The following is a 26247-nucleotide window of genomic DNA, read 5'->3' as shown; positions in this document are numbered from 1 at the left end:
AACCGGCTGGAGCCCCAGCCGAGACCCCGCCAGGGCGACGCGATCTTCTCAGACCAGGCTGCACCGGGTTCCAGGTCCTCCCAGGAGCGGGTGGCTCTGCCTGAGGCCAGGCACCGGAACCCCACTCCTGACTTGTGACTTCAGAGAGCACCTCTCAGCGGCCAGGGCCGGGCAGAGACCAGAGCAAAGGCCTTTACCGAACGCTGGTTCAAGCACAAGGGAACTGCCCATCGTGTTCACTCCCCAGACACACGTTGACAGTGCCTGTCCCTGCAGAGGGTCGGGGACTGAGGGCCCGGAGGCTGCTCTCCAGGCTCACCGCCACGTCCCCCTTGAGGAAGAGCATGTGTCTGACTTAGAAGGGCCAGCAGGATCGCTTCTCGGCCTTTTGGCTAAGATCAAGTGAAGGGCCAGCAGGAGCAGCGAATTGCCCGGGGGGGGGGGGGGGGGGCTCACTGGTTTTCACGCAGCCAGCACCCCAGCAAAGGCGCCAGCTCAGCTCACGGGGCCAACGAACTGGACGGCGTCCTTCACAAGAGCATCTCCGGAGCTTTCTCCTGACTTGCCGGCATCTTGAAAAGCCGCTTCAGCAAGAAACCTCCAACACCCCAATACAACCGTGCAGAACGGGGGTGCCTGGGTGGCTCAGTCAGTTAAGCCACGGATTTCGGCTCAGGTCGTGATCTCGCCATTTGTGAGTTCAAGCCCCACGTTGGGCTCTGTGCTGACAGCTCGGAGCCTGGAGCCTGCTTCGGAGTCTGTGTCTCCCTCTCTCTCTCTCTCTCTCTGCCCCTCCCCCCCCCCAAAATAAATAAAAAATATGTATTGAAATTAAAAGAAAGTGTACAGAATGGCACCAGGAGACAGGGAGTGGGCTTCGAGGGGTCTTTATTAAGTGATGCCTTAGTCTCAGTCTCTGCCAGGGACTGGGAAATGGGGGTGACCCCACTCCCCCTGGTTGTCCCAGACACGCGGTCTTAGAGGAAGGAGACAAGAAACCCGCTTTCCTCTGAGAACAGCCTGGGAGGCGAGGCTAGTGCTGGGGCAGGCGGCAACAGAGCCAAGACCCCCAGGCTCCCTTGGCCAGCCCCAGGGAAAGGGACCCTAGGGGGTCCTGGCCGGGGCCCCCCCACAACCTGCACTCGATGCTCCGCCCACCGCCCTGAGCTCTTCATGATCTCAGCTCCCACTTCACCTGCCACTGGCCCCGAGAGCCCCGGCTCAGCCCCTCCAGGACAGCGGGCCCCTGACCGGGCGGCTCTAAGGGCCTCGACAGTAAGGGGGCCGGCGGCCTCACACCGCACCCCCTCCTCGTACTGGCATCCCACTCGGCCCCGCACTCGCCCACTGGGCGGGTGGGCCCAGGAGCCCTCACTGGCACACAGGCCTGCTCCCTGCCCTGGAACCGGACAGATGGAGAGAAAGCAGACGCGGGGCAACCGGTGGGCGGGCCCCTGCGGCGGCAGGAGGGGCGCAAGCCCTGGCTCTGCTAACGGTGCGGGCAGCTCCAGGCCCCTCTTCTCGAAGAGTCCCCAAGGCTCCAGAGCTGCCCAGCCTGCGCAGAGGGAGAACGGGAGGTCCTTGAGGAGGAAAGGGTCCGCACAGAACCAGTCAGATGTCTGGTGTTACCCAATTCTTCCCCCAGTGCCGGAGGGTCCGCCCCGGCCCCGACCACCCTGCACCGTGAGGAGGAGGGGCCCTGCCGCCCCTCCCCCTCGGAGGTCCACAGACCACTCCCGTGGAACACAGACAGACGCCCGTGCCTGCCGCCTGCCCCCAGGGACAGCAGGGGGCCGAGGCCGAGGCAGAAGGGCGGGCTGGGGGCCCACAGGCCTCTCCTGCTCCAAGCACTTCCCTTGCTTTCCTGACGTCTTGACAACAAGGGGACCCGCCCTCCCAGCCGGCTCCGGGCCCTCCCTGCGGCTCCCGGGCCCTCCCTGCGGCCTCCTTTCTGCGTGCGTGCGTGAGTGAAGTCTGCGTGTGGTGGGGTGACTACAGGTGGCGGTCCTGGCTGCCAGGGAGGGCAGGAGAGATCTGGAGTCAGCCCCACTGCAGGGCCTGGGGGTCCATCTCAACCAATCTCCTTCCACTGCTTGTAGAAATCCAGAACATTCTTGATGTCCACACTGGCGTGTGCAGCGGCCTGCAGGGCTGCCTGAGGAACGGGAGGGGGGCTGATGGTGGGGGCCTGACCTCCTGAACTCCAGGACCATTCGCAGGGTGGGGGGGAGGGGCGGCAGAAGAGGAAAAAGTACCCGTACAGAGTAGTCGGGGGTGGGGGAGGGGGGGTTCTACTCTGGCACCCCTTCCCCGTTCACCCCCGCCCCCCCAGCTCCCCCTGTGACCCACCTGCATAGGGCCTGACAACGCACTGGGGTCATCCAGTGGGAGGCCCGTGACAATGGTCACCATGCCGCTTGGATCCTCCTCACCTGCCCCCTGGGCCAGGGTCAGCTGTTTGCAGCTGTCCAGGATCTTATAGAGGGTCCTGGTAGGAGGAGGAGGAAGAGGGTCGAGCCCCGCATTAGAACCTGGACTCCAGGATCACCAGGGCACGGGGGAAGCTGGGGACAGGGAGGGCAACAGGCAGTCGGGGGCAGTGTTTCTGGAAGGTGATGCTAGACGGTGTCCAGCGGGCCCGCGTACACTGAGCAAGGACACCAAGACTCTCAGGGCGACGGGGGGTCTGGGGCTGCAACTTCGTACTCCCTCTGAGGGGACACGAACAGGTGGCCCTGGGCTGGCCCTGCTCGGAGAGCGGCGAGGCAGCAGCGACCTGAGGCCCAGGAGCGCCGGGCTGACGTCTTACCAGGCATCCGCATCCTGCCTCTTCAGCTTGTGCCTCTCGAAGCTCTTTCCCACCTCTTTCTGGCAGCGAATATACCTGGGAAGGAGGGGGCAGAGGGAGGCGGGGGGTCAGAGGAGAGGGCGGGCGGGCGCCTCACACAAAGCACCTCATTGTGGCCCCGGGGAGGGGGAGGGGCGCCTCTCTCCCTTCGCAGCTCTGTTCGGAGCCATTTCAAAGTGGCTTCCTGGCGGCTGAGCCCAGCTTGCTTTTCCTCCCGATAACACGGAGCGTTTGGTTCCTCCCAGGGGAGGAGCTGGAAGAGGAGAAGCTGCGGATGCTTTTCAAGTCAGGGCTTCTGGAGACCAGGCCCAGACAAGCGGGCTTTGTGCAGCTTCCTGGGCAGGCAGAGGCAGAGGCAGAGGCAGAGGCAGAGGCAGAGGCAGAGGCGGGGGGAGCAGGGGCCGGCCTCTCCCTCTTCCGCACCCGCCGCCTGCTGCTCTTCTGGCCCCAAAGCCCAAAAAGAAGGGCCTGTACTGGACAGAGCGCCGACCCACTGCCACCTGCTCGTCCCTGCATGGCTCCGGCGGGATGTGTGTGGGCCAGAGGAGGCGCTCCCGGCCCGGGAAACTCTGCCACAGGCCCGAGCCTAGAGCAGGAGCGACTCCTGCAGAGGAGCCCGCAGCCTGCAGTCAGAGGTCTGCCCCCATCTCCCTGGTGATGCCTTCTCCCGGCTGCCCCAGAGGCAGACACACTGCAGGTCAGAACGCCCCACGGGGCTCTAGGCCCACTGACCACCCTCCATCCAGTCTCCGGCCTGCCTTCCCGCGCAGTGAGCAGGATTACAAGCGTGTGTCTCACCCAGGGGAGCGAGAGCAAACATGCGTCTGTCGACTGGGAGACCGACACGGGGCTTAAGAGTCACCCTGCCGGGGCCCCACTCACCTGTTTCCTTTTTTAAACTCTGCCTCCAGGTATCGGATCCCATCCCGGGCCCCTGGGTGTTCCTTCTTCAGCAAATCCAAGCCGTCGATCACTGGTGGGGGAGGGGGAGGGGGAGGTGGGGAAGGACAAAACACATGAGCCCGTGCCTTGGTGGCGTGGGGCCCTGCAGGAGGCCATCTGAGCCCATTCCAGCACGTGCTGCAGGGAAAGCGGGGACTGTGGCTCCTATGCGGCTCCCGGGGCCTTTCAGAGCACAACCTGCGAGCAACGTACCTAGCGATTTACCAAGCGCGTTCACTTAGACTTCTCTGTTTCTCCCAACTGTCTCATAAGTCAGAGTTAAATAGAGATTGTCACACACACTTCACAGCTGAAGAAGACTGAGCTTTAGAAAGGCGGCAGGACTTGACTGAGGCCGCTGTGTGTAACCTGGGCCCCCATGAGGGTCCCTCAATTGTAAACCCAAAGCCTCTCGTGGCCACACTCTGTCCCCCCACCTGCCCAGTATGCCTACCTGTCCTCGGGATGATGACAATGAAGCGGCCACTGGTGGCCAGCTGGCGGATAACCGGGAGGTGGTGGCAGAGGGCCTGGGTGTCGGGGACGAGGTAGGGAGACATCGCCGACTGGGCCTTGGGCTGCTGCAGGCTCCCTTCTAGCTGAGAGACCTCGAGCTGGGGAGAGAGGCAGAGTGTGGGGCTGCGTGGGCCTGCAGCCTGGGGCAGGCAGGGGGAAATGGAACCCAAGAGGGTTCTTGTGTGGACGGGGGACTCCTTGTACCAAGGGCCTTGGAGAAAAAGGAGACAGAAAGAAGGGTAAGGGAAAGAGAAAGACAAGGAACAGACCGATGAAGGCGGAAAGGGCATTAAGACTCAGTGAGGAAATGAGAAAGGGAAGGTGGTCTGAGAGGTGATCTGGGTCAAAGTAAAGGCCACTATGGAATGGGGAGGCAGAACAAAGCAGGATGGGGGTGGGAGGCATGGATCAGAGCAGGGGTGGGGGTGGGGGAGACAGGAGGACGGGGTGGGGGGTGACGGAAGGACGGGGTGGGAGTGCGGGGGACAGGAGGACGGGGTGGGGTGGGGGTGGGGGGGACAGAGGACGGGGCGGGGGTGGGAGGGACAGGAGGACGGGACAGGAGGACGGGGCAGGAGCACCCGAGCCCTGACCACTCACCTGGAGTCGTAGCTGGGCCATGTCCCGCATCAGCCTGTTCCGACGCGCTTCCTCCTGAGCCTACGAGGCAAAACACCACGTGCTAAGCTCGGGGCCAAGAGCTGGGCCCATAACCCTTTCCGCAGCCATCGAGAGGTTTAAGAGATCAGCCAAGAGGCACTGCCAGGGTCGGAAACGGGTGGGGCCTCACACAGAGTCAGCTCTCGCTCCGGGTGGTGAGGGAAAGGGAGGCTTGGGAGAAGATCGGTTTTCTCCGGCGGGCAACTTGTGAGCAGACACCCCGGGAGGGAGCGGGACGGCGGCCGGCTGCACGGGACTGTTCACCTCTGCTCCGCCCGACCCTCCCTCCGGTGCTGCCTCCATCACCGCCCACCTGCCAGCTTCCCCAAAGCACCGGCTCCAGCCCAGACGGCCCCTTCCTCTCCTCACAACCTGCCGCCCCCAGCTTGGTAACAGGCCACCGCCTGCCCAAGTCAGGAGGCTGAGCTGGCCGTGACTGTTCCTTCCCTCTCTCAGCTCCTGAAGTCACCGCTTTCCAGTCCGGTGACCGCACCTCCTTCGTCACCCCTGCATGACCGCGGTCTAGGCCGGTTCCTCCCGCCCTGCCGAGCACAGCCTCACTGGTCCCCGCCTGCACCCCAATCCACTTTCCCTGCCTACAACCAGGCAGGGAATGCTGCCGGCGCCGTCTGGTGCCCACCGTGGTCCTGACTAAAACCCTCTGATGGCTTTCCTTGGTCTTCCGGAGGATGTCCCAATTCCTTACTGGGGTCTAGAAAATGAGTTAAGGATGGAGACTTATCCTAAAAGATACTGGGGGGTGGAGGGGGAGCCACTGAAGGCTCTCTGATGAGCAAAGGGGTGTCCTCAGAGCATGCTTTAAGACATTAACCTCAGTGGGGGGACGGCTGGGTGGCTCAGTCGGCTAAACATCTGACTTCAGCTCAGGTGATGATCTCACAGGTTGTGAGTTCGAGTCCCACATTGGGCCGTCAGTGCAGAGCCTGCTTTGGATCCTCTACCTCTTTCTCTGCCCCTTCCCCGCTCTCGCTCTCGCTCTCTCTCTCTCTCTCTCTCTCTCTCAAAAACAAACATAAAAAAAACACATTAACCTGGAACACACAATCCCATTCCAACCATCGGAATACACGGCTAACACGGATCTGGACAAAGTCAAGTGAGCAACATTCTACAACATAAGCGACCGATACTCTTCAGAACCACCAAGGTCCTGAAAGGAAGACTGAGGAACTGTCACAGACTGCAGCAGAACAAGGACACGTAAGAACCCAACGTGATGTGGGAGCCCAGAAAAGGAAACAGACATCAGCGGGAGAACTAGTGAAAATGAACGAAATCTACCGTTAACGGTGTCGTCCGGTCCCAACGCCCTGTCCTGACAATTACACTACGGTTCCGCGGTACGCACCTACCCACCCCCCCCCCCCCCGCAGCGTCCTGCACAACAAAGAACAGCCCCTTGGAGAAACACTGGTGGCGGAAGCGAGGGAGACGCGCAGAGCCTGTGTGACGGCCACCTTCCCACAGGCCCCGTGGGCAGACTGGTGAGAACGGCTAACGCGGTCACCGTAGAAGTCGAGCCCAGGAAATGAACGCTCAGGCTGGAATTGGAATCGGGATGCGCCACGTTCCAGAGGGGGCTGGGGGCGCCTGAGGCGCAGCGCAGGGGGCGGGGGTCCACCCGGGGCCAGGCAGCTCAGAGAGGCGGGCTTCCGAGCCCCTCGGGGAGACATGGGTCCCTAACCCGGGTCGATGCCGGAGCCTCGGGGCAGAGCCAGTCTGTCTACCCCCAGCCCCGGCTCTGCCGCGTCGCTCCCTCCGGTCGCTCCCTCCCGGCTCACGGTGCCTCCTCGTCCGGGGCAGGAGAGCGCAAGCACGCGCCTCACAGAGCTGCGCCAAGGGCTGACCGAGCGGCCGCAGGCGAAGCGGGCTTGGCACACAGCCCTTGCCACGGCTGGAGGGGAACAGTGTGGCCAGACCACGGTGCCGAGGGAGACACCCCTCAGGGCGCACATCCGCGGCCGGCCGAGGCAGGGCCGGGCGCGGCCCCAGCAGGCGATGTGACCTGGTGTCCGGAACCACCCGAGCGGGGCTTCCAGGAACGCCCTCTCCCCTCGGAACAGTCTTTGGGAGCTTCAGGCTAAAGGAAATGCCTACAAAAACTAACATTTTTTAAAGCTGTGTAATTTCCCCAGAATTATTTTTGTAATTCTGTGTTTTCCTCTACAGAACAGTAATAAAAGCCTCAATACGAAAGGTTTGTTTTTAACAGAACGTGCCTGCTTTGAACACAGCGAAGGGAGTTTCTGGGAGCCTATGCCCCTTCCCAGCCAAGCAGAGCATCCGCAGGAACGGGGTGCTCAGAGACGCGGGGAGGCCCGGGGCTGGGGAAAGGAAGGGCACAGGGGAGGGGACTGGCTTGGGACAAGCAGGAGCCCCCAGGCTTTGGCCACGACGCGTGGGCCAAGCTGCAGTGCCAGGCCCTGGCCCCCTCCAGCTCGGGGCAACGCGGGCCTGACCGTAGAACCCCGAAGGTTGGTCACGGAGCATCAGCCAGCCTCACACAGAAAGGACCACTTTGTTCACCGCTGTAGCCCCAGTGCCTACAGGACCGACTGGGACAGGACGTCTGGCACAGCGCAGACGCTCAGTCAGAATTCGGGGACTGAACTACCCAACGCAGAGGAGGCTGTAACTCCAGGCCTGTCCTACTCTGTGGGGCTGCTGGAGGTGGGAGTGACCCTACACGGCCTCTGGTAGCCAGTCCCCCCCCCCCCCCCCCAGGTCCCAGTCTTCATCCCCTAGAGAGGAAGAAGGGTTGGGAGCACCTGCCGGGCACACACCCTGCAGTGGGCAGGGTGCCTGAGACACACGGCCATCCTGTCCACACAACAGCCCCAGGTCAACCCCGCCGACGCCATGTAACTGCTAGGCAAACAGGCTTAGCAAGGTCAGGTGACGTGCCCAGCTCAGACCCGGAGCAGACAGACATGGCCCTCGACCCCCAGGCGGTCTGGACACAGGCACCTCTCACTCCCCACCCCCTGGTCCGCCCGCCACTGCCCTCCCTGCACCCCCTCTCCCCGGGCTCAGTGTGCCAACCCCACTCGGCACGCTCTTCCATCCAGGGCACCCCCATCTGTCTGGGCCCCTCGGGCTGGCTTCTCAGTGAGCCTGGTGGGGAGCAGAGCAGGCAGGGAGGGAGGCGGGCCGACTCACCATGCGGATCTGGGCCTGGGCCTGTGGCAACACGCCCTCCTGCTCAGACTGGGCGATGCTGACGAAGATGCCGGCCTCTGCGCTGAACTGCAGGATGCTGCCTTGCAGGCGGGCGACGAAGTGGCCAAAGCTGCGGATGCAGCAGATGCGCACGACCGACTGAGGGGACACGGTGGTGGGGGGAGGGGCTGAGCAGGGCTCTCCAGCCCCACCCCACCCCCGGCCCCTGCCGCCCAGCCCCTCAGCCCACAGGAGCTCCTGGGAAGGGCCTGCATTCTGCGGGGTAGGAGAGGGGAGCACCGAGGCCCAGAGCTTCCGGTGCCAGGACAGGGACTCCCGGGAGAAGCAGACCTCCGGTGAAGACGGGAGGCAGGGCGCTGCACTGGGAGCGAGAAAACCTGGGCACTAACGCCACCTCCCTCCTCAGGACCTCGTGTGTGACACGAGGGCATTAAGCTACACTGACGTTTCCAATCTATTTTTCTGGCGGGCACGACGACTCCTTCCCCTCAGACAAAAACCTTCTCTAGGATCCTAAAACGTAAAAGACTAAAGCCAGGCTTCTCCGGCTGGAGAGAAGCAACCAAGAGGCTCGTGTGTGTGCTGGGAGGCCGGCTCGCCCGGCTTTCCCCAGCTGTCCCCAGATGGCCCCTGTGGTGACGCAGATTCACGGGTGACCGGCCTGGGGCACCTGGGTGGCTCAGTCACTTAAGCGTGCGACTTCAGATCAGATCATGATCTCGCGGTTCATGAGCTCGAGCCCCTCATCAGGCTCTGCACTGACAGCTCGGAGCCTGCCTGGGATTATGTGCCTCCCTCCCTCTGTCCCTCCCCGGCTTGCGCACCTCTGCGCGCGCACGCGCTCTCTCTAACGTTAAGTAAACGTGTACGTGTGTGTGTATACAAAGAGTAGTCGGCCTAGATGAGCAGCACTGTCTCTTCCAGCCCTAACAGTCCCTGTTCCGCCCTCTATAAAAGGTGGATACGCTGGAGCGAGGCCTGTCCTACAACAACTCGCCTGTAGACGAGCATCCTGCCAAGAAGGAAAGCGAGCTGCGTGGCTCTCCGGAGGAAGCCCTCCCGGCCCAGCCCAGCCCAAGGACACTCTCCCTGCCTGGACAGTAGGGCTGCCTGCTGTGCTGCCAGGTGAGACTAACAACGGAAGCTGTGGCATGAGAAAACCCATCCTCACCTCTTCTAAGGCGCTGAGCAGGGGCCGGTCTGTGTCAAAGTTAAAGCGTCTATGGGCGGCCCGGAGGGGAGGCAGGTTACGAAGGGCCGTGTCCTCTGGGAGCAGCAGGCTAGAGGGCAGGTCAGGCAGTTCACCACCTTCGAGAAGGTCCTGGACCTCGGGACACAGGGCCAGGCCTGGGAGAAAGGAGACATGTGAGACCACCTGCCCTATGGAAGCCCCCGGAGGACGCGGCCCTTCTTCCCCTTGAAAACAGAGAGGTGGACACACGGGGCCATCCGCACGGCTCGGAAAGACCAGAGCTGGTTGGGCGGGGGCAACGACGGCTCGGAAGGGGAAGGCTCCCCGACGGCAGGGTGGAAACGAGGAGGGCACGTCTCTCAGGCGAGGCCGCAGGTGGGGAAAGCTGGAAGGTGCCAGGGGAGAATGAGCTCCGGAGGCGCAGGCTGACTCGGGGACAGGCACGGGCACCAGCAGCCGGCGCTGCCTCCCAGGCTCCCCTCGCTGCTCCCGCCCATCCCCTTGCCTTCCCCGGGGAGCACACTCCCTGGCCGACCGGCAGGGCAGTGTCGGGGGAAACCGGAGACGCAGACACCACAATGGCCGCTGTGTGGCAGGGTGGCCGGGCAGTGAGGCCCATTAACCTCCTTACCCCCAGGCTGGGTTACCAGGAAGGGGGGGATGGGCCTTGTGGGGCCACCGAGGAGGGAGAGGGGAGGGGAGGGTGGTGCCAGGGCCTCACTCACCAGACTCCTGGAGTTCACCGGCAGCTGGCAACAGGTTCAGCAACACAGACAGGCGATTCCACAGGCTCTGAGAGCTCTGGGGGGGAGCGGGACAGGAGCGAGAGGAAAGACTACACCTGGGGTCTGGGGCGATGGCCACAGACCTAGAGGGAGCTGACGGGAAAGTTCACAAGAGAGGCCGGGGACGGGCTCATGGAAGACTTGCAAAATAGGGAGCTGGCCCCATGAGGAACGAAGGGGGCCCATGGGCCCAGCTGAACTTCATCACCAGCTGCAGCTTTCGTGGGCAGGGGCGAGACCACAGGAAGGACCCTCTGGATCTTGGGAGCGGGAAGAGCTCGAGTGCTGGGAAGGCACCTCTCCGAGCCCCCACGTGCCCACTCTGGGGCACCCGTGTGGAGACATGACCGCGCATCCCCGCCTTTACCACACCTCCCTTGATGACCAAGGACGGTGAGTAACCAGCTGCCAGCAGACATAAGCACACACCCAAGGGCGTGCCTGGCCTTGACCCAAGGGTCTTCGCGGTGGAGCGGAGCGCTGCTGTGATAAAACACCTCCGGGCCAAGGCCACAGGGCCATCGAGGCTCAAGACAGACTGGACCTGAGAAGGCGCCGCTGCCCCGCTGTCCTCCACGGCGCCAGCCTGACACCTGACTCTGCTGCTTCCCCGCCCCAACACCTCCGCCCCTGGATCCTATCTCCGCGGCCCCACTCGGTGTGCTCTCCTCCCTCTGGACTCTGGGACCGGGATCAGAGACCAGTACGCCCCCCCCCCCCGCCCCCAGCATTCATCAAGCCTGATCCCAACCACAGGCATAATGCCCAGCGCTATGGACACAAAGCAGAATAGGCAGCTCTTGCTTTCACCATTCAGAGAATTTGTGTCTCAGCCCAGGCCACAGGCTCTTGAAGCAGAGGTCACATCTAACCCTTTCCCCATAAAAAGCCTAAGGGCCCAGCACAAAGCAGGTGCCTGACGTGCTGGAACCATGTGAGGGGGCCCCTCCGCCCCACCTCCCCAACACCCCCGGAGCCGCACCTGCGCGCACACGACGATGAGCTCCGGGTTGGCCCGCAGCCAGTCCAGGAAGACCTTGACCGCAGGAAGCAGGCCTTCAGCCGCCAGCACCTGCAGCTTCTCCTGGACACTCCGCTCGTTCCGACAGGAGCGCCCGCTGGACTCGCTGCCCTCCGACTCGGAGCCGTCCTCAGAGGCTGTGGCGGGCACAGAGAGGGGGGTGAGCCGCAGGCAGGCGGCATCAGGCTTCAGCCCCAGGGCCGGGGGGCATGCTCGCCCGGACTCTTCGGAAGAATTCTGATGTGACAGATGGGGAATTCACTACACACTCTGCCTCATTTCTCTACACCCGCTAACGGGTTGCTTTCAGGCAAGGACCCTGGTGCCTTTTAAAACATGCGTCTTCCTGATCCCGGCAGATTTGTGAAGAGTCCGTAGCCGGTCGCTCGAGCGGTATTTATGAAGGACCTGCTCTGTGCTAGAAAGCAGGGCCGACACTCAGGAGGGGGCCACTGGGGGGGAGCCAAGGCACACAGAACTGAACTACGCAGCCCCCAGCTGTCCACCTGTGCAGGTCAGAGCCCCGGGCAGGCCCCTTCGCCTCCGCACATCAGCCTCCTCGCTTCTCGGATTCATTCCCTAAGTCCCAACCACACACAGGCACAGCGTTAGGTTCCGAGGACACAACAGACCAAGCACAGACTGCCCTGCCCTCAGAGACTCCCAGTCAACAGACGGCCTCACCTGAGTACTAAAGGCCTGGAAACCGTGGAGGGGCGGAGGCTACAGGAGCCCACGGGAGAAAATCTAACCTAACCTTGGAAGAATCCCAGACCAAGCGATTTGAGGGAAACGCCAGAGGGCAGGTAAGAATTAGCCAAGCAACAGGCTCTGGGCAAGTGGGGGGGGGGAAGTACACTTCAGACCAAAAGAGCACAGGCCACAGATGCCTAGGGTCAAGGGACAGCACAGGGAGGACAACTCCTCCACCACAAGGGCTGCTGTGAAAATTAAACAAGACAACACCCAGGGCACCTGGGTGGCCCAGTTGGCTAAGCGTCAGACTTCAGTTCGTGATATCGTGGTTCATGGGTTCGAGCCCCGCGTCGGGCTCTGTGCTGACAGCTCAGAGCCCGGAGCCTGCTTCGGATTCTGTCTCCCTCCCTGTCTGTCCCTCCCCCACACTTGCTCACTCTCTCTCAAAAAAAATTTTAAGGGGCGCCTGGGTGGCTCAGTCAGTTAAGCGGCCGACTTCAGCTCAGGTCGTGATTTCACGGTCCATGAGTTCGAGCCCCGCGCTGGGCTCTGTGCTGACAGCCTGCTTCAGATTCTGTGTCTCCCTCTCTCCGACCCTCCCCCGTTCATGCTCTGTCTCTGTCTCAAAAGTAAATACACATTAAAAAAAAATAACGATAAAAAAAAAAAAAAATTTTAACAAGACAACACCCGACGACAGTCCAGCCCAGTGCCTGGCAGACAACAGGCTCAGTAAACACTCGCTGTGCCAACTGGGTGCCCCCTGTGCAGGGAAGACCCTAGGAGAGCGGGGTCCCTGGAGCCACCTGCCCCGGTGGGACATGGGCTGGCACCAGGGGGAGATGGCAGCGGTCGTTCGGGGAGCAAAGAAAGCCCCACACCCGCAGGGCGGGGGGTGGGAGGAGGGGAAGACCACGAAACAGGCGGGGCGGCACAGGTGCTGGGAGTGAGGAGCCCGCAGGAGTGCGGAATCCGGGAAAACGCTCCCGGACAGCACCACAGGCAGACGGCCGAAGGCACGGCAGCAAGCGCGGGGATGCAGGCACTGCGGCGAAGAAGGCGGGGAGGGGTGGGCCCGGGCAGGGCGATGACCAGAGGCCCAAATACCTGGCTCCGAGGGCTTGTCTGCGTCTCCGTTGACACAGGGCCTGCGGCTGGCCGCGGTGGGGGCTTCGGCAGGGGGCTGGAGGAGCAGGTTGCTGAAGGTGGGGGCCAGTCGGAAGCAGCGCTTGGTCTGGAACATCTGGGTGGACATGGCTTGTAGATTGCTGGCGATGCTGGCCTCGCTGGGGCCCAGTGGGCCGTTGAGCGACTCGGGAGCCTCTGACCTGGGCCGAGGGGGCTCCAGGGCTGGGGACCGCGTCCCCTCCTCATCCTCAATATCTTCCAGGTCTGATCGGGACTCTTGGCTGTTCATTTCCGAGTCTGTCTCCGCATCAAAGGCCGTTCCCCCACCTTCCAGACTCTTGTCGGAGCCGCTGTCCGAGCCCTCGCTGGCCCTGGCCGAGTCACGGCTGGAGTCCGACTCAAAACCTTCACTCAGGTCACTGTCGTCCCCAGCTCTGGGTGGATGGCGACGGCGGCGGAGGCAGGAGAGGCGGGAGAACTTCCGGCTCTTTCTGACCTCGCCAGCTTGAGGTGCTGCGGGAGGGGGCTCAGGGCCCGGCGCCTCCTCCTTCTCCAAGGGCTCATCTGTGCGGACACAGCAGAGCCCAGAAATTCTAGGCGCTCTCTGGTACCACCTCTAAGCACACCTGTTCCCCCTCCTCGACGCGGCGCCCCCGGCGAACCTTCCCCGGCCACGCCCCCATTCCCGCACCTGTGCCATCACTCTGGAACGCCGGCACGGGGTTCTCGCCCTCCTCCAGCTCAGCCTGTAGCCGTATGTTGACGTGATTGACGAGGTGGGAGAAGAGGGCCAGGGTGAAGGCGATGGCCGCGCTGTACTGCTTGGACCCTAAAGCCAGGGGAGCCAGGCGTTAGGGCCCAGGGCTCCGACGAGCGGGCGCCCGCGGCTCCAATCCCATCTCGTGTTCTCAACCCTTCCAAGGATCCAACTACCCCTCGAAGCCTCCTCTAAGGAAAACAGACTCCTCAGGTCTCTGCACTTAGAATGTGCCAGCTCGCTCTGTGCCTCCTCGGGCAAGCATACCCTCTTGTGCCACGCCGTCCTCTCTGGCTCCGATGCCTTCACACCGGCTCCTCCTCGCGGCCCAAGCACCTGCACACCCAGCCCGGCCTCTCCCGCCCTCCCAGGCCGGCCCCGCACACACCTCTGCCGGGAAGGCCCGCAGAACTGCCTGACTGCCCCCAATAGCAAGCTCTAAACTCGGTCGGCACCCTCAGCTCACTATCCTGCCCTCTCGTCCGCCTGGGTCACGGCCAAGACTGTGTCTGTGGGACTGGAAGGGGTGAAGACACGCAGTTGCCCTCGTTCATTCACCAGAGCAACTTCAGGGTGGGGTTCCCCGTCCCTCGCGCTCCCACAGCCAAGCAGTGACACAGGTGGCGACGGCGCTGCTCACGGGAGGAAGTTCAGGAATAAGGAGCTACGGGAAGAGCACCGAGGACCCCGGATGCCGGGGGGAGAGGGCAGGGCACACAGGGAGTCACCTGCTCTCTTCAAGCTGTGCACACCCATGAGACAGACGATGACCATCTGGAAGATGAGAAGGTCCGGGAGGAAAGCGTAGCCACCCTCGTAGTCCTCCTCGCCCTCGCTGGCCAGGCTGAGGTTGGGTGAGGAGGGCAGGTAGAAGAGGCACAGGTTGAAGTCCTCCAGGACCGACTGGCAGAGGGATGTGAGCTCCGCGTCCACCGGGCTGCGGGAGGGCAGGAGCGGCAGGGAGGTCAGAGATGCGGCCTGGGGCGGGCACCAAGAGCTGGGGACACAGGGGAGACTTCGGAGAGAGCCGCCCCGCCGGGGGCTGGCAGGATGCGCTCCGTGTGCCGGCCCTCTTCCGCTCACCTGCTTCTGGGCTGCAGGAGGCTTTGCAGGTACATGAAGTTCACCAGCAACCTCTTAATGTCTTTACATCTGGAAGGAGAGGAGCCCCAGGTAAAAGGCCAGCAGCCGCAGGGCCCCTGCGCCCCACAGGCCCTACTCACCGCTTCCTGCTGGGGGAGAGTTTCCGAGTCTCACACTTCTTTAGCTGGTGGTACATTTTGGCAGCCTTGTCATACAACCGCTTGAGATTCCCATAGGCCCCCTCAAAGGACACCTCCGACTGGATGCTGTGGGAGACGCAGAGGGAAGCTACAGGCTCTTGGCGGCGGGGGGAGGGGGGACGGTGCTCCGCTCTGTTTTAGGGAGCAATGCTTCTGGCAGTACAAGCTACCCCCAGCCTCCCCTCCCACGGACACACTCAGGGTGAAGGCCATCTTTCCAGATTAAATACAGACACGACCTCTAGATCAATCAAAATATAATTAACGCCTTCGCTTCCTCTATATTCACAAACTCAAGTTCATCACCGTCCCTAAGATACCCTTTGTCTTTTTTACAGTATAGAGCACTTAACAGGTAGCAGTCAACAAGGGGCGACCACGTACAAGGGTATTTACACACACAACTAAGTGTCCTTACGACACTCCTCTGAATAGGAGGAGTGTGTACGGAGTGGTCCCCACATGTCAGGCACTGCACCTGTCGGCACATACGCACGAGAAGATGGAGCCTGGAAGGACAAGAATGCGGCCAAGGCCACACGGCTAACGCATGGTGGAGAGGAGTCCCCAGCCCAAACCTGTCTCACTACGGCGTCTATGACACCAGCACTGTAGTGTTTCTAATATCTTTTCTGGGGGAAGAAACCTCTTCGTCATAAAGAATAAGGTACAGAAAAGGGTATCTGCTTGTGAGTAAAAGGTAGCCACAAATTTTTTGACCCTCCTTCCATCCATACGTGGGTTTTCTGCCTGCTCCCCTTTAATAGAGGGCCAGGGGGAGAGGACGACGCAATGCAAGTGCTCTGACCCACAGAACACTGTGGAAGTGACTTGGCCAGCTTCCAGGCTCAGGCCATAAAGGACTGACATTCTATTTCCACATCTCTTGGGTCATACTTCACTGTTGGGAGCCCTGAGCTCCCATGTAACACATCTATCTCTCCTCAAGAAAGACCACATGGGGGGGGGCGGGCAGATGAGCCTCGCTTCAGACCTATCAGCCCCCCAGGTCAGCTGAACACCAGCGACTGATCCTAGACAAGGCCACCAGGGGAAAAGAACCACCCAGCTGAGTCCTACCCAAATGCCTGACCCAGGAACGACGAGATGTGCTTAGCACACACAGCAGGGCAGGACCTTAGCGGGCACCTTCCAAACCTGGATGTGCTGGGCTCTCTGGAAATGATTCACCCTAAATCACAACCATGAGTGTGATGAGGAACCAAGGACAAGAGGGCATTCCCTGGAAGGCATGTGAGGCATAGAGAAGATACAATGGAAGGCTACAAACCTGATAACTATATTTAAGAACGAATACAGTGGCATCCGTGGGGGTGGGGGGTGGGGGGTGTCCTGCACGGATTCAGAAAAGGAGACAGGCACCTCGAGAGCAAATACTCTGTTGATACAAGGAAGAGCTTTCCTGGACCAGGTGAACCAAGGAACGTGGCACGTGGAATTATGAGGCGGGACCATATCTTATACTTTAGTGTTTGATCAGCAAAGTTATGAAGACCAGCTTATTCCCTCTGCCTTGAAGCCGGGTTTATATCAGCCTGTCCCGCACGTGACCGGCTGCTCAAGTTTAAGGTGGCCCTGACTAGGCGGCAGCAGGTGAGTCCCAGCCAGTTTATGCCGATGACGGCCCGGTCAGTGGCACCCCCACCTACCCGGCCCCACTCGGGGATGCTGACTCAGCAGACTGCCCACCCGAGTCCAGGCCTCCGAAAACGATGTCCCTGATTCTGAGAGCGGAACGTCAGCACCAGGGAGGCAGCGAGCCACCCTAACCCTAGCCCACCCTGTCATCGGGTCACCTCAAAACACTGAAGATCTACAGTTCTGCAGTTCTCGTCATCCGTTACTTCGGTAACATTTCACTGACTAGATCGAATTTACTTTCTTCAAGACGGTGGGCAGTGTTCCCGGCCGCCCCAGTTCCTACACATCCAGGTGGACTTGTGAAAAGCAGCAGGGCTGTGTCAGAGCGCCCCTGACAGGAGGGACCCCTCAGTCTCCGCTTCCCCTATTTCAGCCAGGAGCTAGAAAAGGGAGGCGAGAAACCCGAGCAGGAGCAGCACGGACGTGACAGCTGGGCCGGGGAAGGGACGGGCCAATGCTCACCAGCGGAGGTAGCAGTACATAGCTTCCACGTTGTAGTACTTGCTGCCCGCGAGCGTGCCCAGCTGGTTGAAGGGCATTCCTGGAGAGAGAGAGACGTCACAACGGTCTGCGGACACGATACGCACCCAGAGCTCCCAGGACCAACGGGTGCCAAGCGGCGGCGAACCCGGGGGGAGAACGGGGTCTCGGGTGACGAGCAGTGGACTCTGCCGCGTCTCCAGGGGATCGCCGATCGCAGACTCCCTTCCTATCAGTCAGTCTAGTCCTGCCCGGCCTGGCCTACCGGGGATTTCAGCCCCCGGGGGTGTCACCCCCTCACTGGTGCCTGTGGCTCTCGCAGGGGTGATGGTACGCCACGGAGCCCTCTCCTCTACCCCGGCTCGGTTTCTCACCTCTGAGCTCTCCTGCCTACGGGCTAATAATCCTCACCTCTCCCTATAACGGAGCCTCAGCTCTTCTCTCTGTGCCTCCTGCGGGAAAAACAGCTGAAGCGGAGTTTCCTCCTCCCACAGAGACCTCGGGGACAGGGAAGCCATCTTCTCGTCCTTCCCCTCTGCCTCCCTCCTTAGATCAAGACTGCATTTCTCTCGAGCGTGCGTTACGAGGGGGACAACGCATAACCGAGGTGAAGTGTGGCGGAACCGAGCGCAGGGGGACCTAGGGAGCCGGCGCGGCCTGCCTGCTGTCTCAACGTGGTCTTCCTCTTGGGAAACGCGGCTGGGTAGGGAGGCCCAAGCGGGGGTGCCACTTACCAATCTGGGGGGCTACTGACAGGGCTTGATAGTAAAATCTCTCAGCTAGCAGCTCGGTGTCTACGCCAGCTAATTCATTCTGATACCGTGCTGCAGGAGAGAGGAGGAAGAAAACTCCGTGATGCCGCGTTTCAGAAAAACGTCCCCTCGTCTGGGAGTCCACTCTGTGCAGCTGTAGTGAGAGCCTGGGAGGAAGATAGCTGAGCTAGGAGGCAGGCTGCTTGGGTCTCTGGCACAATCTTAACTCTGTGTGACCATGAACAAATCGTTCAACTGTCTCTTGCTTGTGGGTAGCTTCGAAATGTAGAGACTATTTGGTGTTGATAACAGGCTCTTGGTTCTCTCTCCCCAAGGAAGGGGACCCACGGCAGATGTAACTGCCTGCAAAGACCTCTGGTGTTTGGATCCAGAACGCAACTGGACATTACCGTCCTGTAACGTCCACCTTACTACGGACACCCGGTCCGTCTAACACGAAGCAGCTTGCCTCTCCCTGTGCATACTGCTTATCAGAGGTCCAGAAGTGGGCTGGGGCCAAGGAGAGGAGCCTCAGGAAATAAAAAAGAATCCTACAGCCCCCCACCAACAGCCTAATGAGGAACCTTTGGCTGCCAGGACTAGAGACCCAGGGGCCATCAAGCAAGGGAGCACTTTTTCCCTCTGAGAAACATCTGTTGGGCAGGTAGGTCCTCCACGAAGTCTAACTTCTACTCCTCCAGGAGTCCGTCAAGAGAAAACTCCAAAGGAGAAAAGCACCGAATTAAAACCTTCCTAACCCACCACTGAAACCGAGTTACCACTCAGACTTTCTCAAAGTTCATTTGCCTTCTTCCGTGTTCACTGAACCTTTCTGCTAACGGAAAGGCAGCGAAAAGAAGGGAACATCGAATGACTGAAGGAAAGAGTCACAGAGGCCAAACATCCCCCTGCTCTCCCAGCACCTAAAGGGCGGTACCAACAAATGAAGCCGCCTGCCGCCTGTCCCGGAGCCCCGAACAGAAAACAAAGAGTTCAGGTTCTTACACAAATCCCCCAGGTACATGAGACATCGGTGGCACGCCATCTGTGCCCAGTCCATCTCCTTCCCTGAGGCAGACACTGGCTTCTTGCATCCTGAAAAAGACAGAGAAACTTAGAAGTGCATCCCCCTGCCTCCTACCTGAGGGGAAACACCTTTCCTAGGTGGAGAAAGGAGATCAGAAATCCACCGCTAGTCTCGAAAAGACTGTGTTACGGGGCACAGAAGACACTCATCCAGGACACAGGTTGACAGAGGCTCGCAGGTAGGAGTCCTTCATGGGAAAACCACAAACCAGAGGAGACAGGCTAGGGTCCCGGACCTAGGACAGTGCCCTGGGGAATGGCTACGTGAAAGGTCATCACAGAAGGCTTCTAGAAAGGACGAAGAGAAGCTCCGGTGTCAGGACAGTCTTGGGTGTCCTGCCTGAGTGATGAGGGGGACCAAAGCTGAAAGGTTTGGGTACAGACGAGACCCGCCCGGGAAGAACGGCCTGAATGAGGCCAAGGTAAGTGCTCCTGGCTTCCACCTGGGGGGCGGAGCCCCCCCCCCCCCCCCCCGAGAAGGCCGCCCACTGGACAGTCTGCCCACGAGGGAGACGGGTGAGCTTGCCTTGCATGAGGACAGGCGTGGCCAGAGCCCCATGTGCTGGGCTCTCATCCCCCCTCCCCCAGCAGCTGTGTAACCTCAGTTCAGAGAGCCTGAGCTCTTTGGGAGGCGGTTTTCTCACGTGACAGGGACCAGTCCGAGCGCTGTTCAGTGTCAACTTCACCGACCCTCCAGCAACCCCATGAGGTGGCCGCTCTCACCACGGAGAGCTGTCACACAGCGCATAAGCGGCAGAGCCAGGATTCAAAAGGCAGACCGGCTCCAGAGCCCGTCCCCTCGCCCACGCCACCTCACAGCCACGCTGCTTGCTGTGTGACTCCCACTCCGAAAAGCCCTTCCTAGTGTTTTCTATAGACACCGCTTAGCCGGCTGCATGAGAAAACATCGGTGAGAAGGAAAACGGGAGCTTGGGGAACTGATTCTTTGAGGTAAGGGTTCTTCACCTGTTTTTGGACCGTGGACCCCGCTGGCCATCTGGTACAAGGCCTGTGAGGGTGGTCTTAAGTTAGGTTGTTTTGTTTTTATTTTTAAAAGTTTATTCTGTGAGAGAGAGCAAGCAGGGGAGGGGCAGAGAGAGAGGAGGGAGAGAGAGAGAATCCCAAACACTGTCGGCTAGGAGCCTGACACAGGGTTTGAACCCATGAACCACGAGATCATGAACTGAGCCGAAATCAACAGTTGTACGCTTAACGAACTGAGCCACCCAAGTGCCCCTTGTTTCGTTTCTAAATAATGTTTTGTAAATGCACGAAATCCAGTGCTGTGCTTCTGGCGGGAGAACGCTACCGTGTGGTGTCGGGGTCACAAACCGGGACCCAGAGGGTGCAGCAGCGCAGGGGCAGGGAGGTGAGGAGGAAGGGGCTCGGGGGTGGAGGGGAGGAGTGCCAGAGGGTGGCCAGACTAAAAAGAAAACCGCCAATGAGAGACGGGGGTACAGCACGGCCACCGACCCTGGGGCAGGTGCACGGAGACACGTGCTACCGTGCAGAAGCGTCTGTAATCCCTGGACGTTTCCGAGACCTTCGGTACTTACAAAAACACTGGGAAACAATCTCTGAAGCTAAAAGAAACAGTGCCAGGGGTGCCAGGCTGGCTCAGTCAGCAGAGCGTACAGCTCTTGATATCAGGGTCCTGAGTTTGAGCCCCATGTTGGGCATAGTAATTACTTAAGTACAAACTTTAAAAAAACAAACAAAAGAAAAAGAAACAGTGCCAGCCAAACTCAACTGGGAGAAGCCGATAAATGTTATTGTCTTGCAGAGCCAGCCCTGCTCTGGATCAGTCCATCCCTCCCTCCGACTACACCTCAGTCTACAGTCCCAGAACAAAAGAAACCCTTCTCTTTCCCGAACATCTTCACCCTACGTCACGCGCTTGCTTGGATGAACCATACTCCCCGAGCCGCGTGCAGGTCTTGCTAGAATCCTCCGGCCCGGCCAGGTCACAAGCTACGCCGACCCGGAAGAATAAGAAGGCCAGATGCGGAGGCGCGGAATCTTGCTCCTCAAGCCCGCCTTTCAGATTTCACTGACCTATGAGGGGGTCGGTGACGTGGGTCCAGTCGATGCAGCACTGAAGCTCCAGCTGGTAGTGGGACTGGATGTAGAGAAGCAGGTGCTGGTAGAAGCCAATCCCGGCTACCAGATGTGTCCTGTAGGCACATTCCAAGGTGCTGCGGCTGTGGATGTGCTGGGCGTCGGGAAAGGGAAGGGGCTGGCTAAGCAAGATGATCAGAGGGCGGTTCCCCCTCCCTAACCCCGTTCCTTCGGGAGGAAGGTAACTTATCCTCTTGGCTCTGAACTGCATCCACACCTCTTCTCGCTCATGAGTGATCCCCACACCCGTAGACCCACTTCTCTGGTCTTCCCATCTGGGATGAGGCTCCTTTCCTCCCCGATACGAAGTACCCCTGACCCCCTCCCTCCTTTCTGCCATCTTCTCCGCGGCTCCTCTTTCTCCAGCCATGTCCTGGCCCGCTTCCTAGCTGTCTCTTCCTTTCTTAGCTTCCCTCTTTAGACACATTTCTTCTCAGGACCCAGGACCTCCCCTTACCTTTTTGTTAGTCTTGATAAGCTGAATAACTTCATAGTACACCTTTCTCCACAGCAGCTCCTCAGCCTTCCTCCCATAGTCCACCGGGTGCAGGAACATGAGCTTGACGCAGAGCTCACGCAGCCTGCAGGTACAGAGGAGCACAAGAGACTGACCATCCTGAGCGGAGCAAGGAGGCCTCTGCCAATACCCGGCCGAGAAGTCCCTGTGCCTCCCAAGAGACATCCAGGGTCAGTCTGCATGACCCAGGACAAAGAGCAGTTCGGGGGGGGGGGGGGGGACGACAGTGGGAGCCCCAGAGGATAGAGGCAGGAACAGTAAGAACTTTAATAGTCTTCTTCTTCCCCTGCACATTTCTCTCCTTTTTTTCTGCCTCTTTACCCCATCTTTCTTTCCTGTCATGGAGCAGCATGGCCAGCCCCCCAGCTCCAATGCCATTCGTGTGGCTCCAGTCTGTTAGATGCAGGAGCTTCAGAGAGAACGAGGGGTCCCCATCTCTTCTCTCAGGAAGGCCAGAGTTCACAGCCCGTTATTGTACCACGAGGCCAGGAGGTAAGAGAGAACAGGTGTCTATATGCGACAGAGTTTCAGGCAGAGAGGGGGTAGAGAAACCGTAAGGATCTGCGGTTTTGCAGTCTCCAGCTTACTTGTTCCTCAGGCTAATGTTCTCTGGTTTGAACACTTCTTGATAAGCGGTTTTGTTGCAAAGGATGAGGTCAAGTCGATGCACGGCCTCCACCACAGCCCTGGAGAGAAACACAGGCAGGCAGTCCCTGAGCCATGAACATGTTCACGCAGGCTGGGGGGCCTCCGATCCTTGAGGAGGAGCTACAGAATTAGGGGAAGTGGGCGGGCTGCAGGCTGAGCAAAACAAGAGGAACACAGTCTCCCTCCGAATGTAACAGCTCTCCATCCCAGGGGACGTTTGGCAACAACAGACGTTTCTTATTGTCTCCACTTGCCGCAGGGGTTTGAGGGTGTGGGAGGAGTTGCTACTGACACTTAGTGGGTGCTGCGAGACACCCCACAATGCACAGGACAGCCCACCACAATAACTACCCAGCCCCAAACATCAACAGCGTCCAAGTAGAGAAATCCTGTGATATAAGAAGGTAGACTCTTCTGTTAACATTTATTCATTTTTGAGAGGCAGAGAGAGACAGTGTGAGCAGGGGAGGGGCAGAGAGAGAAGACGACACAGAATCCAAGCAGGCTCCAGGCTCCCAGCTGTCAGCACAGAGCCTGACACGGGGCTCGAACCCACGGACCTCGAGATCATGACCTGAGCTGAAGTCCGACGCTTAATCAACTGAGACACCCAGGCGCCCTAGGAGGTAGGCTCTCTTAATGCAAAGAGCCTACACTGTGATAGGCAGAAAATCTAGAGTTTGATCCCTGGCTGTGTCTGTCTAACTCTGTAACTTTGGGTAAAGAACCTAACCTCTTTAAGTCTTAGTTGCCACATCCATAAAAATGGAGAGAACAGTAGCAGCTACCTCAGAGGGCTGTCAGAATTCAAGGAAAGAATTTATATATGACATTGATATATGGTAAGCATTCAATAAACAATGGAATGAATTAATTATGCAAGGGTTTATTATCTCTGACATAAAAGAAATGCATTCGTAACATAAAATTCTGTTTTTGAAATAGTGGGATATGGGAAAATGGCAGCGGGGGGTGGGGACTGAGCTGTTTAGGTGTAAGGTCTCCTGGATTCTGCTGAAGGAATTCTTTGATATTAGGGTGTAGGCTCTGGGTGCTGGGTAAAATATCTAGCTCGTGTCCCAGTTCTCCCATCTGCAAAATGGAAATAATATCATCACCTACTTTGTGAGAGTTAAATTAGCTACTACACAAAGCACTCAGAACAGTGCCTCATACATGGGAAGTATTCAGGAAGTGTTAGTTTCCATCTTTCCTGCTATAAGGCTAAGGAGGAGACTACAGACCTGAAGACAAAGGAAACTCTACAATGGATGGCTAAGGAGCGCCAAAGGGAGGTGTCATCTCTAGAAGGGCGAAACCCAGAGGGTGACGGACAGCCGCCGTGAGAACAGGTGAAATCAGACACAGCTCTGGGCACAAAAGCTACCAAAAAGGGGAGAGTGATGATCCCCCAAACAATCCAAGGTTGTTTCGGAATCCTGAAACATGTGCTCCTGGGCAGGGGAAGTGGGCCACCGCAGGATGGCACGCTGTGCGGGCCCAGGTGGCTCACCACTCACGGCTACCTTGTACAGGGCACGGTGACCGCCAGCACCCAGAGTGGGTGGCACGGTGATCTAGGCCTTCTCACAGGCAAACCTGAGAGCTCAGCATTTCTCCAAACACCCTCTGGGCCTGGAGAGGGGAGCCAAGCCCTTTTAGCCAGCCTGGCCCTTGATGCCAGGGGTGTGACTTACTCTATGCCAGCCTAGTTCCCCAGGGCGGGGCTTTTTGATGTCAGTGCCGTGCACGAACGTAAGAAGTGTGCGCATATGTCTTTATGGACAGGCTTCAGAGTTCTCCTTAGATTCTTGATCCAGATAAAAGGTTAATAACCATTACTTTAGGAAGTTCTAATTGCAAATTCCTTTTTTAAAAAGTAATCTCTAGGCCCAACGTGGGGCTCCAACGTTGGGATCCCGACCCCAAGATCAAGAGTTGCACGCTCTACTGACTGAGCCAGCCAGGTGCCCCGAAAAACATCTTTTGTAAAGTCCGTTAACTGGCCTAATTAACTGGTATTTGTGGCCCTTCCAGAATTCCTTCTGCTGCTGCCTCTTCTTCTGAAGGGCTTTAAAACATTTCAGAATTTCATTTCTGTAAGCAGACTGTGGGAATTTCCCGAATTTACTGACGCTCAGAGAGACAGTTTCATAGTCTACCAACACATTTATCTCGGGCACGGCAGTCAGACCTTCCTCCCCCAGTTCCTTCCAACAATCACCGCGGCTTTAATAAAGGACAAAAACAGAGACCTGCTGCCTCACGTTTATTTCCACCCCGCTCGAAGCCAAGAGCGTACAATCCCAGGCAGGGGTACCCAGGGGCACAGATGTAAGGCCACCTGTGCAAATGCATCACCTCAGGTCAGTCCGAGCTGTGAGGGCGGCGGCTCGAGAAAAGAACCAGACCTGAGAAGGATCAGGATGACCAGAGCTGTTACCCGAAGCTGGAGACCAGAAAGGAATCTTGCAGGCAGGGCCCACGCTCTGACAGGCAGCGTGACATTCGGCAGCATGACGAGGCACACGTGCCAGCCCCAGCCAGGTCCGCGCTGGCCCTGAGACGGCGGGGGGGCAGCCCGCAGTGGGAGCCCGGGGGCTGCTGGATCGGAGCACTCTTCTATTTTGGGGGCAGCCTATACCCCCCTGTGCCTCTGCCTGACAAAGCCCAGGCAGGCAGGATGCCCACTCCAGGGAGAAGACAACGTGCTCTGGCCTCTTTCACTGCCAGGAGGGGGCCCCCTGCTCTGAGCGGGGTCTTCTGCAAACACCCCTGTTCTACAGAGCTTGAGCCCAGCCAACAGCCCAAGCCCTACTCCCCACCGGAAAGCACAAAATTCAACTTGGTCTCAAACTTCACCCCATTCTGACCCAGTTCTGGAGCCCATGTTCCGGCTGCACCCCCCCCCCCCCGAAACACACACACCAACGCCCCGCCTCCCCTCCCCCACCCCAATCCTTGACCCTGGGTGGGAAGACCTCATGCGGGCCTGTTCCCAACAGAGGGACGGGGGCTGGAGGTGTCCTGAGGAGTGCCAGTGGCTCTGTGGAAATCAGAAACCAGGAATGGAAGCTGTCTGGCAAGACACCGTAGTCATGAGGCTGGGAGGAAGCAGAGGACTCAGGATCAGGAGTCCCCGGGTGCCCTGAAATGGGCTCCCATGACCTAAGGACACTCTGGACTCAAAGCCTTTCGTGGCCCGTCCAAGCCAACACAACGAGCCTTCAGTCTCTCCCCCTCCCTTCATTCAAACTCCCCCCAAAATTAGAGCCACGAGGGGCTTCAGAGCGCATCCCACCCCGGCCCGTCCCCTTCAGGAGGCCCAAGGTCACACGGCGAGCGGCGAAGCGCCCGGCCCCGCGGACCGCAGCCCAGGGCTGTCCCCTCCGCGTCCTGCGGGGTTCGGGGCGCCACTCCCTTCCGGGTTTGCTCCGTCTGCGCCCCTCCCTCACCTCCCGACCCGGCCGCCCGCCCGCCGCACAGCCGGGGCCAGCCCGAGGCTCCCGGCCAGGGGCCCAGCCCACGTGCTTCCCCAGGCCGCCCAGCCCCGGCCCCGGCCCGGCCCCGGCGCCCACCCCCGCCCCGGCCCGCACCCGGGCCCCGCCCGCCGCGGCCCCGCCCCCGCGGCGCCCACTTCCCCCGGCGGCCGCACGCACGCCCCGGCCCCTCACCGGTAAAGCCGCTTGGTGTGGAGGACCTTCGCCTCGGGCTCGCTGCTCTCCCCTGGGGGGGGGCCTTGGCTCATGGTGCCCGGGTCCGGGGCGGCTCCCGGTCACAGGCCCCCGCCGCCCGCCGCTACCGTCACCACTGCCGCGTTCGGCCGGAGCCGCAGCCGCCACCGCCGCCGGCCCTGCTCGGCCGCCATCGCTGTGAGGCGGCTGCCCGCGACGGCTCCTCCTCCGCCTGCCAAATCTCGCGATAGTGGCGGCTCAGCGGCGGGCCGGCGGTGGGG

General features: G+C 60.0%; 1 protein-coding gene across 3 annotated transcripts; it reads right to left on the bottom strand.

Moving 5' to 3' along the window:
* Positions 1-871: 871 nt before the first annotated feature.
* On the bottom strand, positions 872-26213 carry SMG5 (SMG5 nonsense mediated mRNA decay factor). 3 transcript variants are annotated; one of them, XM_043568019.1, is made up of 22 exons: positions 25967-26213; positions 22232-22330; positions 21585-21708; positions 21065-21221; positions 18929-19018; positions 17906-17995; positions 17154-17232; positions 14970-15095; positions 14830-14898; positions 14475-14683; positions 13681-13818; positions 12969-13553; positions 11127-11302; positions 10085-10160; positions 9339-9514; positions 8147-8305; positions 4907-4966; positions 4245-4404; positions 3731-3821; positions 2810-2884; positions 2350-2488; positions 872-2155 (listed from the first exon to the last, which is right to left on the bottom strand). In XM_043568019.1, exons 1-22 carry the CDS (start codon positions 26038-26040, stop codon positions 2072-2074), a joined length of 3036 nt encoding a protein of 1011 aa, XP_043423954.1. In that variant the 5' UTR covers positions 26041-26213; the 3' UTR covers positions 872-2071. The 3 variants fall into 3 exon arrangements, with proteins under 3 accessions (XP_043423954.1, XP_043423953.1, XP_043423955.1); XM_043568018.1 differs by having other exon boundaries at positions 17906-18090; positions 21065-21183; positions 25967-26205; XM_043568020.1 differs by lacking the exons at positions 22232-22330; positions 25967-26213 and having other exon boundaries at positions 17906-18090; positions 21585-21701.
* Between the last annotated feature and the right edge of the window lie 34 nt (positions 26214-26247).

Source organism: Prionailurus bengalensis, chromosome E4 (genome assembly GCF_016509475.1).
Source record: "Prionailurus bengalensis isolate Pbe53 chromosome E4, Fcat_Pben_1.1_paternal_pri, whole genome shotgun sequence".
Classification (NCBI taxonomy): Eukaryota; Metazoa; Chordata; class Mammalia; order Carnivora; family Felidae; genus Prionailurus; species Prionailurus bengalensis.
This window is presented reverse-complemented; position numbering and strand designations above follow the sequence as displayed.

Coding starts and splice junctions, on each gene's coding strand:
- SMG5 (XM_043568018.1), bottom strand. CDS start 26,040: ATGAGCCAAGGCCCCCCCCCAGGGGAGAGCAGCGAGCCCGAGGCGAAG. Junction 14,684..14,829: donor CTCCTGCAGCCCAGAAGCAG/GTGAGCGGAAGA, acceptor GCCCTCCCGCAG/CCCGGTGGACGCGGAGCTCA. Junction 11,303..12,968: donor AGACAAGCCCTCGGAGCCAG/GTATTTGGGCCT, acceptor TGCCCGCCACAG/CCTCTGAGGACGGCTCCGAG.